Source organism: Oryzias latipes, chromosome 5 (assembly GCF_053564925.1).
Source record: "Oryzias latipes strain Hd-rR chromosome 5, Olatipes_Hd-rR_3.1".
NCBI classification, from domain to species: Eukaryota; Metazoa; Chordata; class Actinopteri; order Beloniformes; family Adrianichthyidae; genus Oryzias; species Oryzias latipes.
In genome coordinates, this window is record NC_136241.1 from 33,085,546 (window position 1) to 33,100,177 (window position 14,632).

Consider the following 14,632-nt stretch of genomic DNA (forward strand, 5'->3'; position numbering starts at 1 on the left):
GTCCAGTTTCCTTTTCATTCATTGGTTGTCTTTTTTCGCTTTTTCCCTTCTCACAACAGCTGTCTCTGAAATTACCAGCTGCAATTTTCTCCCATGCACTCTTTTCTTCCTCTTCCATTTCCTCACCTCCTCTGTTTCATTCATCCAGGCTCTCTCTGCAACCTTCCTCCTGCTCTTCCCTCCTTCTGGATGAAACCTCAGATTCTTCCTGCAGTCCCCCCCCCCCCCCCCTCCCTCTCTCGTGGTGTGTTTGTGTGTAATCAGACACACACAAGGCCGGGGCTAAGCGAGCTAATGAACAAACTCCACTATTGTGTTGAGGCCTTGGGGACCGGCTGGAGCTTCTAATGTACAGCAGCTACAGCCGGAGCGGGGAGAGCTTAGAGAGGAGAGACAACGAGACATGAAGGAGGAGGGCAAAGGTCAGCTGCATGCTGGGAATATTTAACAAAGACCGGGTCGGCGTTTTTCCACATTATTCCATGTTGTATCGTTGTTGGACCACATTCAGTTTGTTTTAGTTTTCTGTCACAAATGTGAAGCAGAACAAACAGGATTAGGTCAAAACCGGGCGCCAAGCTTGATAATCATACTTGAACTGTTTTTAGCCAACATCCCAAAACCTGTGTCGTCTTCTAGGACGTAGTTTCTGCAGAGCAGCAGGAGTTTGTTGGCAAATTCAGTTATGGGCAGAACTGTTGGCACGGTGCAACCCCGCCCCCTTTCCCATCCCCGGTCCTGAAAGCTCCCCGTTTATTTACTGTCCTGCTGGCTTACAGCCCCTCACGCCCCCATCCTAACTCTACTGGTGCAACAAAATTGGCGAGGAATGAGAACCAAGCCGTGCTTGGACCATTTTTCATTGAGCATCAGAATGGAGCGGAGCAGAGAGCTTGTAGCCCGCCCAGCGTATTTTCTGCGTCACAATTATGCTTTTCTTCAAACTGCATTTTTGTGTCACAGCATTTTGAATAAAGAACACAGAAATGCAAATTTGAGTTTAATTTTCTTTTTATTCAGTACAGACCAAAAGTTTGGACACACCTTCCCATTCATTTGAATGACTCTTGCGACTTAAGAAAAATGCTACAAGAACATGTTAAAAAAAACAAAAAACACCATTTTCTCACTTTAAATAATTTAAATAATTTAACTTTTCTGTCTGAGCTGTTTGTAGTTTACTTTGTGTGAATAAAATGATCACCTTCATATTTAAGGACAAGTTAGGTTAGCATTAATACGATCACTGGAGGAAGTCAAACTTTTTTATTCTGTTAGTTGGTCTCAATACATTTCAGTGATTTTCGATGTTTTTATTTTTTTAACTATAGGAGGGAGAAAACCTTCTTATGTCCGCAGCTGCATCCTGCTTTTGTCCACTTTGGTATTTTTGGAAATCCTCCTGAAACAGGTTTTAAAGGGCCTTCTTAAGAGTTTTGAGTTGTGTAAAAGGGATCTGGTTCCTTGTCACCACTGGAATGTTGCAGGCTGGGTGGGGCTCCACCGAACCTTAAACTGCCGTCGTTGTCACCTCCGCCCTCTCGTTCTTCCTCCACATTTCTTGTTTTTGTTGATGTGAATCGGTGACATGTCCGTGCAGGAACTCAGTAGTGACTTCATTTGGTCTGGAAATGAACAATAACACAGGAGAGATTCTTATTTTAAGCAGGCGGTCCTTTAAAAAAAAAAAATTCCTTTTTCAACAACTTGATGACCAGAACTCAAGTGAGAAGGTTGATTTACCTTTTAACCTGTACAGACACACACACACACACACACACCCACACACACACATGCATTTGCACTCATACACAAAAGCAGACTATGACAAAAACACTGGAACATGTTAGGTGACAATATAGATACAGAATTGTAATCAATGATTACTGCATATCTGTTTCATGGTGTATGATTCACATTACTGTTTTCTAAAGATAATCAATAACCATAAGCACTTGATTTTATTGTTTTTTTTTTAAATCTATGCATTTCATCATTTTTGTATTGAGTTTGACAAATCTGTGATTTTTTTTTGTATTGACTACAATCAATACTTTAAATAAACAAATCAAATCAATTTTATTAACTGCAACAAGAAGAACAAAGATGACTGAGAAACCTGAAAATCATTCATATCTATGAAGATAAATTACATTTTTGTAACTGCAATAATGACAGACACACAAAAAAAAACTGAAATATATGTTACAAAACAAGAGACAAAATGTGCAACAACACAATCCATACAATCATTTGTCTGCTCTTTGGAGAAAACCCTCAATGCTAGCTCTTCTTGTAGCCTCCTGAAGCCTTTTTCTTGTTCCTTGCTGAGGTCAGCGTGCTCACCCATCTTTCTGAATTTTGCAGGGTTGCCCCCAGATCCTGCCCTCCACCCAGATCTACATCCCGGTCGGCGTGACCAAGCCCATCCACTTAGCAGCCAAGAACCTGCCGCAGCCGCAGTCGGGACAGAGGAACTACGAGTGCGTCTTCCACATCCAGGGGGAGACCCACAGCGTTCCGGCCGTGCGCTTCAACAGCACGTCCATCCAGTGCCAGAAAACAGCGGTGAGACAGAATGTGGGGAATATGTGGAGACTCTGTCAGCTCTGCTAATGGAGGAAAACACAGCAGGTGTTGGTGGTGGATTTTCACTCATTACTGTGGAGAAAAAGAAATCATTTTTCTGAAGCCAAATGCTTTAGTGTTGGATAAGTTTGTATAATTCTGCAGAGTCCGAACATTCATTGTTGCTCCGGCCTCATTAAAACAGGCAGGTAGTGATGACACCACGCCTGCAGCTATGATCAGTCTGAGAGCCTGTAGTCCTCATGATTGATTACTTTGTGACCAAATGCTTAATAATGACTTCTATAGTTTGCAATCAGAAACTATATAATTATTCAGAAAACGGGATGTAGATTTTATTCATTTTTGTTCTAAATCATAGCACAGAGCTGTATTTTTATTAAGGATTTTTGGTTTTAGCTCAATTTTGTGTCTGTTTCAGACTTTTGACATTTCATAAATTGTGTTTTTAGGTATTAGATTTCAGCTTTTGCTGGATTAAAGTGTTGCCAAGAGGATATTGTTCATTTTCCCTGAAGATTCTCATAAGAATTTCTGTCCTGTTTTGTGTGTGAAAGGGTTTTTTGCACAGGGAGGGATGTGTGCATGCATGTGTGGATGTGTGTGTGACTTCAAACTAGCATGACAGATAAGAGGGTAGCTAGCGATGCGCTTCATCGAGGCTGAAAATGTGAAGAGGAAGTCTGTTTCTGATCCTCCTTGGAAGCGGATTGATCGTGTTTACACCTCAACTCTCTTCATACTTTTACTTCTCCTTCTCTGGAGTTCATTTTCCTCTCACTCCATTCGTCCTTCTGTCCATCATGTTCTCCTGTTGCTGACGTTCCCTCTTTCTTTCATACGCTCACTTCGGCTGCGTTGGTCCTTTCTCTGGTTCGCCGTTTTGGACAAGAGGTTTGGTGTTTCATGAGAGTTCAGCTGGTGGCACTTTAAAGACCAGCTCCCATGAAAATGGTGTTTTTGGTGTTTTGTGGCATTTTTCCACATAGTCTTCCATTTCTGTGTATGTCTATGTCCATATTGTGGTGAATTAGGAGCTGAAAAAAGATGCAGTTTGAAAAAGATGTTATTTGTGATGTAGCAAGTGAAATGGGCGGGGCCAGAAGCTCACTGCTCCGCTCCATTCTGATGCATCCACCTGCAGACAAATAGATCCATGTATGTCTTAGTTTTCCTTGTCTGAGCTGGAATCTGCATTAAAGCTGGATGGCTGGATAGCTTTCAATGTTTCACTGATAATGTTAGCTTGGGGGTGTGAGGGTAAACAGAAGGGGGGGGGGGGGGGGGGTTTTCTATGTCACATGCAACTCATGAACTTCTAATAACCTTTGCCACTCTGCAGAAACTATGTCCTAGAAAAACGCCATAATCGTAATAAAAAGACCACTGGCGCTGCTTTAAAAATAGATGATGGGAGTGGGACTTTAATGCATCAAATAAACCTTTTTTTTCTAGCTTTTAGTAATTTTTCAGTTCAAAGTGAAGGCAAACCTATGACACATTAGTTATCAAGCACATTTGGCACAACAGCAGCCTCCTCTAATCCCTCCTCAACGCTATTCTTTCCGTATTGACAGGTAGTTTACAGCGTTTGGCTTAGGCTTGGCAGTTGTTTGCACAGACGCGGGTCATTATCTGGCAGAAGGCTCGTCTTTCCACTGAGATGCCTTTTTTATTGACCGTTTATTGTTGCTGCAAGGCCGCTGGTAATCTGCGGCTGAGTCCGGCTCAAAGCAAAAGCTGAACTTTTCCATTTGATGTCCAGAAAGCAGACAACATGCTAACAGTAATTAGCCTACGGCTGTCAGCACTTAGTCCTTCTTAGCAATTAGCACTGGCAGCTTGACTGCGTGGTCAGATATCGACGCTGCACGTTCATGGGAGTCTGCAAACATCCACTTTAAGATCTGGCACGCCAAAAAGATGCCAGCAAGGCATTATTCATGCAGGCTTGAGATTATGAGTTTAACTATGTGTCATAAATTATGAGAATGAGAGTCTTAATATAGTTCTAGAGCACTATTTCAAAAATAATGAGGCTTTTAAAAATTAGTTTATCCTTTTTTCTCAATTTTTTTCTCAAATTTTATTTTCTTTGAGTCTAAACTCACTCCAGAATTGTGTACAATTGGGTACAACTGTTGGTTTGTTATCCACCTGTTTATTAAATGGTAATGCACTTTTTATTTCATGATATTTTTGTATGCAAGTTTCTTTAAGGTGACATATTTCCTGGGAACAGTCTAAATCTGGACAAACGTTGTTTTGAGAGCAAATCTATGAGTCAAACGCTTTACATTTGTGTTAAATGAAATAGATGCTCAAATAGAGATGATCTCACTTGAATTGGTTTAAAAGACAAACAAATCAATGAGGATGATCATTTATTCCCAATCATGTAAGTTTCTTACATCCCATAATGGTCCAAATCACTCCAATATGGCTTCAGCATCTTAACTTTGTTGGGAAAATAAATGTGATCAACAGATTAAATCAGAAAATTTTTTTGGTCTGAGGATTCAGCTGGAGTCTGTTCCCTGATGGAAAGACATGACTCTGGCTCTTCTAGGTTTGAGGATTATTATGGTCATTTGTCGTTCTAAGGACCCCCACTTGTGGGCTATTTCAACCCTCTGACACCTGAACTTATGTCCAGCTATAAAGACAAAAAATAAACACTTAGGTTTTTGCTTTCAAATAGATTTAACTCTGTAACACGTGACATGTCACCGGCGACGTCTAAATAACAGTTTTTTAAATACAGTAAATGTTTGATCGTTTATTCAATGCGAATCCCCAGATTCTGGCTTTGCGCCGTAATACAACGCGTCAAAATCAGCTGATTTACGTGGGTTTACATGTACATATTCTACATGTTGACATTTTTATATTATATTTAGTTAGATGTGTTTTTTTGCACTGTGATTCAATTTGATTTTCCGAGTGGACAGTGACAATGAACGCATATCTAAACACTTTACTACTATGCTGTGTTGCATATCAGCAGAAAGCTGCTTTTCTCTGCTTCAAGTTTCGCTGAAATTACTTTAATTTTTGTAAATGGTTGGAAATGTATGCGAGTTTCGGTGATTAAAGGTCATAGTGGAGCATAGTGGTTTGATGTGTATTTGCATCAATAGGTGTCTCAGGGGGTTATGGCAATTCTTAAAAAACCAGAGCTTAATGAAAAAAGTTTTTCCATTAAAATTGTTGAGAAATTTAGTCCCAAAATGAGAGTAAAATCTTAGAAATCAGGCTGTTAGTTTGTTCATTTCTGTTGTAAAGTTGAATTATTATTTTTTTTTTAGCTTCAATTTGCAGCGATGTTCTCGTTCTTAGTGAAGTGACCTGGATCCAGTTAGAAAATTCAAAACAAATCCAGAAGGGAATTTGTTTTTGAGGAGGCTTCAACCCGGAAGCCAAAGCTTGCAACTCTTCGCTGCCTCTAAAACAATGAACACAGATATTGACATTAAACTGTTTGGGGGGAAAATGGGAAAACAGGTGTTAAATGTAAAAGAAAAATGAACAAAGTGACTAAAAGCTAATGGCAGTTACAGAGAATCAGATAAACTCTGGAAGTTGGCGTCTATGAGACAATTGTGAGTTAAATGATTGTGGGAGAGAGAGAGGGAGTGCTGGGATGAGGGTGTGGGGGGGGTACATATCAGCTCAGAAGTCTCTCCTGAGGCCTAAACTCATTCTCCTCTCTTTCATTCAATATCATCACACTTTCCAGAGGAGTAACTGTATCCAGAGGATAGAGACTTCCACTCAGATCAGGCTGGAACTCGCGTTTCCCATACTTTACTGTTTCTACTCCGACCGTCATAACTCGATATCCGAACGTTGTATCCACTAACAGGAGGCTGTCAATAACACTGCATATGTGCCACATAGGAAATATGATAGCGTAACTTTAGCTCCACACTAACCTCATTGAGTATTGACTAACCATACATGGTCCTGCGGGAATATTTGCGTGTAAAGTTTCTGAACGTATAGCTGATCCCAAAGGGAGGAAGGAGCCGGTGGATTGTTAGGCCTCGGAGTTGATGCTGGGTTGGAAAAAGATTTGCTTTTGCAAACAGAGATGTAGGACGAAGTAGGCCACTCTGTGTTTAAGTTGTTCAAACTTGGAAGGACGGTACTTCAGGAGATTCTAAAACTGCCTAGAGCTGTAAATTCTGCTGGGCGGAACTTTTTGTGGGGCTGTTCGTCACACAGTTTACGTTTCTGCCTTTTGATGTTGGGAACATTGCTAAAACGATTCCACTTTTCTTTTTTTCTGGAGGCCGTAAGAGCAGATGAAAGAATGACTTTGTCCAACGCACAATTAATTAAAGCTGATCCTTTTGTAAAAATGAACGTTTCTGGCTTTGGGTTGTGTCACGGAGCAGACATTTCCAGCCATCCGCGCGGCCGTATGGCAGCGCTAAGCGGTGGTCAGCAGCCCCCAAAACAACGAGCATGTGTCCAGATTGCAGCCTTGCACTTGTGTGACCCGGTCCAGACAGCTTCCTGGTGTGCGCCATCCAATCTGAGCTTGTGGTTAGGTTTCAAGGTCCAATGTGATGCTGCGCTGCTGGGCTGGGAAGTCGTGCGAAGAACGCCAAAGGGGTCATGGGAGTGAACAAACACACGAATGATCACACCTCTGGGTCGGGGAGGGTGGCTGATGGAGAACAGCTGGATATCATTCGGAGGCAAAGGTTGAGAAACTCAAACTGCTGAGGACTCCTCATTTCTGTTCCTGCTATCGCCTTTTTTGTCCTTTCTGTGCATCTCCATTTCCCTGCCCTCTTCTCCTCTTTCTCCTCCTCTCTGCTCCTCCCTAGAGGGCAGGAACGAGAGGACAGATAATATCAGCTCGGGCCATACACCATTACCTTCCGTCTGATAAACCAGTTGGCCACTCCATCACCCTCTTCCTCCCACTCCGTCACCCCGTGAGGAAGAGGAAAAGCAGACATGGGGCAGAAGAAGAAAATCTAGTTTGAACAGAGTGTGTGTGTGTGTGTGTGTGTGTGTGTGTGTGTAAAGAACGGCTGTTTGTTAAAGAAGAGAAGCGGAGTATCAGGGGTCCTGATGGCATCTAATTAAGGGAGATAAAATGATGATGAATTGCAGTCGGGCAGCAGAGACCAACACCGGCATGTCTGTACGCACGCAAACTCACATACAGCAGGACAGTAGAAGAAAAAATCCTCCTGACACATTTGGAAAAAGGTGGAGTCAGAAATGGGAGCATAAAGAAAAAGAGGAATGAAGCTGAAAGATGGATGAGCAGGAAGAGTGAAATGAGGCTGAACTGAACCTGTGCGGAGAGTTTGATTACAGGAGGAAAGGGCAAGTAAGGACGATGGGGAGGAGGAAGCTGAATGGATAGATGAAGGCGGGAACGGAAAGCTTAACAAACCAGAGATGATGCTCATCATGTCTGCAGGGACAGCAGTCAACTCGGAGCACGCTGGTCACACAGCAAACATGCCTTCCTGGGGGGGGCGTCTGAGGCCCAGACTATGAGGTCAAATGAGGATCAGCTTAAAAGGAAGAAAAAAACAGATTGAAAGATTTGAAAACCTTTATAAACTTAAAAGTACTTGTACTCATTATGAACTCAAAATTACATTTTTAAATTTGAAAAAAAAAAGTCTGAAGAAATACTGAAAACTTTGATAAAATAGAAAAAGAAATCAAAGTAAAAAGTTCGTCTATGAATCTCAGATACTGACCGTATCTCAGAACTGGACTGAGTGGCCCCGCCTCCCCTGGCATTCCAAACAGGAAGTACCCATTGACTCCAGGAAGCCATAATAACCATCTTTTTTGATAATCCTGATTTTTCTCACATTATATTTTTTTAATTGTTCAAGTTATTTAAGTGATAAACTTTTTGATGTTTTCAGCCTCTCGGGCAGGTAAAGAGCAGAACTCCCACAATCCCATCCTGGATAAATGAGACCTAATTGCATCTCAGCCGTCTCGCCCCACTTTAACAATCTCCTCCTCATTGTTGCTAACCTTTACTTTACATATTGTAATAGAGCTGCACATTTCCACTCTTTTGTGAGTATTTAAGGAAATGTTCCTCAGGATGGGATTATTTGCACTTTGTCAGGGGCTGTTACATGGATTTTCTTTTGTGTTTTTTTTTTGCAGTGGAACATCGATTAGGAGCAGGATCAGAGCTGATCACTTTGAGATTTGTTTTTAATTCTCCTGGCTGAAGAAAACCTCTGTCTTTTTCTTAAAGAGATTGTTGGGTTCTCCACTTTGATTTCTCAGGGAAACATATGTTTCTTCCAGTTTTTCATGTAAGGCAGAATTCCAGTTTTTTGTGTCTGTGAAGGGAAGTCCTCCAGTAAAAGGAAAGCCTTCAAAGGAAAAAGGGGAGATTGACAGAAGAGGAAAACGCAGACATTTCTGCAACCCTTTTGTCCTGGCAGAGGTCCAGTAAGCTTACACCAGCTTAATGTGTTGGCTGAAAAATGAAACATCGACTATGACAGCACCATTTTCTCTCCAGCCAGCATTTTTCTCCTTTTTTCCCTCATTCCATTAGTGAAGAAAAGTGTTTTGTGGATCGTTTCTCTGTGTAAAAACAAAGAAAAAAAGAGAAGCTGAGTAACTGCTGTGCTCCAATCCTGTTAGCAGTAGCGATTAGCGCTGGTTAACAGGCCTTTATTATGGGTGGAGTTAACTTCCAAGGAGCCGGACCGCACACAGAGCACACTCACTCTTATAGGGACGGAGCATCAGTCTGTGAAAGGTCACCGTTTCCTCACAGCAGCATGTCCCTCTGCCAAAAGAACTGATGTTAGTCATGAAGTCGGTGACGGTCCTCTCGCTCACACACTTTCGATTAAATCTACTTCATAAACATAGTTTCCCACGGCAGGCGAGAGCTCTCCTCTTTGTGACGGAGCGTCTGTGGTGCAGAGAAGGCCAGACTGCAGCTCCAAACCGCCAACGGTCAGACTTTAAACCTGGTTTTGGTTGCTCCGTACATTTACGCACTTTGAGGAAAATGCAGCAGCTCCATATCAAATCTACTGTAGCACAAAAACAGTGATGCGGTGCATTTCTGCAGTGCACTAGGCTTCTGTCTTTGAGTCCACATGTCATATATTAATGAGACTGCATCCTCTGCAGAGCTTTGGAAGTTTTCTGTGTTCAGCATTAGCTAAAACCTTTACTGCTAAAGTCCCACTTCAATCATCTATTGATTGATTTTCAAAGTGGTCCCAGCATTCTTTTAATAAAAGTGGTGCCATTCTGGCCAAAATAATTTTTTTTTTTTTAAAACTGTCGTTTTCTACGACATAGTTTCTGCAGAGCGGCAGGATATCATCAGAATTTTGCCTCCAAGTTATAGGCGGGATTGTAGCTGCTAAGGCAACACGCCCTCCTACCCTCCCCATTGTTTACGTGCTCTCCTGCTAGCTTACAGCCCCAAGCTAACATTACCGGTGCAACACAAATGGTGAAGAATATCGGAGCAATCCAGCCGCACAGTTTAGATCCAGGTTCCAGCTCAAACGAGGAAAAACAAAGACGCTCATGGATCTGTTTGTCTGCCTGCATCAGAATGGAGCAGGGAACTTGTGACCCACCAAACGTGTTTTCAACGTCACAAATACCATCTTTTTCAAACTGCATTCTTTTCTGCTCCGTCTGATTCACAACGATTCACATCAAGAAATAGTCAAAAGTGCAAATGTAAGCTTAATTTTCTTCAGATGTGTCCTCCATCATCAAAAAAATGGGACAAGAACATGTTAAAAACACCATTTTCATTGGAGTGACTTGGATTCCTTTTCTGATCTCTTCTTTTCAAAACAAACGCGTGACGCCATGCTTTAGTCCTCCAGAGCAGACATGGTTCCTCTGTGCTGCTGTTGTACAGTTAATTTAGCGCTCACGCTCGCTCCTATTCCCCAAACCAGGAATTGTGCAACAGTGCTGTTTCAGTATGAAAATTTAATAAGCTTCTGGTGTGATGAGAAAAGATGAGCGTTGGATCATAACCTCACTCTTCCAGTTCCTCCCCCAGCCTCTGCTGCCCATTAAACATGTACGTGCACACTTCTAGCAGACTAAATATTCATGCTTCCATCCAGGGAACCGGCCGCTATCCTATTGTCTCTCGTGTTGACACGTGACCCCCCCATCTGAAGATCAATTTACAAACACAGACACATGCCTGTAACATGGATTACAGCGTAAAGGGCAGGAAGGGTAGTTCCAGCTGTTGACACAGGCACACCCCCCACCTGTGAGTGACGGGCACAGTCAGGCGGTCCGCGTTCAGCCGTCATCTTCTACTTGAACAGACAGAATTGGCCGTGTGATTTGAGGAGGAGGGGAGGGGGATCATGACCGTGTTCTGATTCACCAATCATCTTAAATGTAGAGGCGGAGCTGAAAGGCCGCACGACCTCTCGCCCTTTACTGCGGCAGGTCTTCTGTCCTGAGGGGATCTGACAGAGCGGACATATTTAATGGCTGGAAAGTTCCGATCCAGTTGTACGGAGCCGTTGGACCCGTTTGGCATCAGATAACTGCTGGAAAACCAGGTTGCCATTCTGCTCCTTGATGGACTTGATACACTGAGACATTTAAGGTCTTGACTGAAATTAAACCAACTACAATCTGTGCAGGAAAAAGTGGATATTTACTTATTTCAACAGCGCAGCAGAAGTTCCAATAGTGAATCATCTACAAACCACTCAGAAATGAGTCTGCTCACGTTAGATACACTCTCCAATCTCCAAAGAAAAGCAATAATCTCCCTGGAAACATCTGCTGCCTGGATCTACGTTTTTAAACCGTTGTTTTATCGTGAAAAACAAAGTCGGCCAACAGTTTGGCAACATTAAATGAGTTTGAGTTTTTGGTATTGAGCTGAACATTTCAATATGGAGTGATCTTCGGAATTCGAGGAAAGATTTATCTGTTTTCTAGAAAATGTAAATGTCCATAATCATCGGTGGTTCGGCTGTGTGTTGATGCTGTGTTGCTATCGGACCATAGATGAATAAACCCCAGAGTCTAGACTCTAGTGGTGCTTGGAGGCCAGACAATGACAAAGGATCGGTCCAAGTAGAGGAAGGAGTGGAAGTGGGCGGAGACATGGATTTAAAGGCGAAACTATGACTGTGATTGGCTGAGGAGAAAGGTGGACTAATTAGCTATTGGTCTAAAGTAAAGAACCAAATGGCTAATGATGAGTAGAGTCCCGTAACAACCCAGTATTCCTGGACGTTCGGTAGATCTCCCTTATTCATACTGCACCAAAGGTTTACTTTAAGCTTCTTCAAATCATTCATGTCCACCAACAGTAATCTATAGAGATCCTTCAAATTCAACTTTATTTTTGAGAGGACTGTTTCTGCAGGGCTCCTCAGACTGTTTTACATATATATAAATAAATACATAAATAAACAATGTAATACAATAATCATAGAAATAATCAGAATCATGACAGTCCATAAAATCAGTTTTTCAAAAACCAACATAATGAAGTGTAAACCCGCTTAAAAGCTAAGCCAAGAAGTTACTTTCTAAGCCTTTTGTCTGAAACCTCTACAGTAGTTGAAGTCCTCACATCCTCAGGTCTCAGTCACATGACCCAACTGTCAGTTTTTATTGGCCATTTTGTTGGTTTTTGGTTATTAATGGATACACTTATGTTTGACACTCCCTTTGAATATCTGTCAAATGAGTAGATATTGAAGGACCAACAAACCAGACGGTCAAACTCGCGCTTGTGGTGTTTTAATAAACCATCCTGATGTTTTAGGCTTACTTTGGTCGTTTCCCATCTGCCTTCACTACATTCCACTCTGTGTCACTGATGACTGTTTGATGGATACGATGTGGAATGTGTGGGGTGATTGTGCAGGAAGGCTTAGCAACAGTTGTGTTGCCCGGAGGCAGAGCTGCGCTCTCTTTGTCGCTGTGGACATCGTGCACTCATTCAGAGTCTATGATTCTATGAGCCTCCTTAGTAGCAGCTTTATCTCAGCGACATCTCTGCGTTTTATCCCCTGGTGTCCCATCTTTATCTTTCTTTTGTTGCCACTCCTTCTTTCTCTCATCTCCCTCTCTGGCGTTTCTTGGTCGCCCTTGTCTTGCGTGATCAGTCGCACTCAGACTGAGTACGCTCTCGCCGCAGTGAAGAGAATCCCTGTTGTTCCCAGGCAGACTGGGTGGTCTGTTGGTGGCGAGGGAAGGACGGCGGCTGGGAGATGTTGAAGTAGTCCATATGCTGGAGCTTCAGAGAAGAAGTGATGGCTGCTGGCCTTCATGTGCTGGTTGAGTGCTTTATGGTCCCGCATGTGTTTTTGTTTATCATTTTTATTTTTCCATACAGAGAAGCCTCTGACGGATTTGCCGGCGTGGTTTTTGTGGAAACTGCCCCGGTTGCAGGAGGCATATTTGTAGTAACTCTGAGGATGTGCAATGGGAGGGGGGGGGGCGGTCTGCAGTGGCGGTTTTTGATATGGGCGATGTGGGCGGTCGCCCAGGGCGGCAATACATAGGGGGCGGCATTTGCCGTGCCTGAGGCGTTACACATAATGTGCTACATACTATATTCAAAGAGGAAGCTTAGAGCTTTTAATTTGAAAATGCTTCAGCAACCGACGCTTAATGCTGTTAGTTTGACACATCAGACTCTTAAGAATGTCTTCCTCCTATTTGCTCTTCACACTTATGGTGCAAAAAAAAAAAAAGAATACCTCAGAGTGAAACAACGTAAAACAGGCACATGAAAAGGAATTAGGCAGAACAAACATCCGTGCTCAAGCCAATTTCGAAGAAAGCAGGCAATGGAGATTATTTCCCACAATTCTTTGCTCCGACACAGCAGACCCGATGCGCACGTGACCACCGCCCTCTGCTGCAAGACGCTTGCGGCCACACCTCTTTGCGGTAGTCTTTGGAACATAAGTCAAAAAACTCGAGAGGGGAGCGCAACTCGCCGGTGGCTGGGTGAATCACACTAACAGGTGATTGTCAGATAGAAAAGGACTCCCAATCAACTCTGAGCCGCAGCTGCGCCTCCCGTCATAGAGACGGAGCCGCGTGTGTCAGAGGGAAAGGGAGAGGGAGGGGGAGGGGGAGGGGGGATGAGCGCAGACCATTTTTTTAGGATTGAGTTTTTTTGGAGGATTTCTGCTGTTGGTGTTGCACAAATTTAGGGAAATGCCAAATATTTTTGGAGTAATCCCACTGATGAGTTCTAAGATTTAGTCTTTAATGTTTTATAAGACCTAAACATATTAATCACAATAAGTTTTATTTTTTAGATCTAATCCCTCTGATATGTTTCACAAAGACACACACAGGACGTCACACATTAAGAAATTATTGCTAAAAATGAAGCAGGAGTCCAGCTCTAAAAAAAAATTCTCTAAAAAATGATGAAAGAGCAACAAAAATGGAATTATTTGATATATAATTTCTTATTAATATTTCCAGGCTTTCTTTGTTTTGTCCTGCAGCATGTTCATATTTGTATAATTTTGACAGAATATATTTATATGGAGAACAAAATATTACAAGTTATTTAAGGTTTAACTTGAGTTATTCTGGATTAATGTTCCTGTTTTTATTCATATTTATGTTCAAAAATTTCAGTTTAAAAAGTTTAAAAGTTTAGCTTTAGTGTGTTCAGTAAATGTTTATCTTCTTCGGCCCAAAACCTTAAGCGTGTTTTTAACTTAGGCCTCTGTGTGACTGAGTTTGACCCCCCTGTAATACGAGTCTAGAAAATTCATGCATTTTTTGAGTAAATTGGCTAAATAGAAGATAGGGAACACAACAGGATGTTGTCAAATTTTGTATGTGTGCGGGGGGGGGGGGGCGCTGGTGGGGTTACTCGCCCAGGGAGTAAGTTAGTGTAGAACCGCCACTGGCGGTCTGCTTCATATTTCCTGGTTTGGCTGCTTTGGAGGATTGAGGCAGAGGAGCTGAGATTGATAGAGGAAGAGCTGTGTGCAGAGGGAATAATGAGAGGGGTGGGGATAGGCAGAGA

At 42.4% G+C, this 14,632-nt stretch overlaps 1 protein-coding gene across 4 annotated transcripts in view; it reads left to right on the plus strand.

Moving 5' to 3' along the window:
• Positions 1-14,632, plus strand: part of LOC101175150 (plexin-A1) — a 186,880-nt gene that overhangs the window by 127,032 nt on the left and 45,216 nt on the right. For all 4 annotated transcript variants that reach the window (XM_011475605.4, XM_011475607.4, XM_011475606.4 and 1 more), the window contains exon 10: positions 2,368-2,568. In XM_011475605.4, the coding sequence (XP_011473907.1) occupies positions 2,368-2,568 (201 nt within the window). The remainder of the gene's footprint in view (positions 1-2,367; positions 2,569-14,632) is intronic.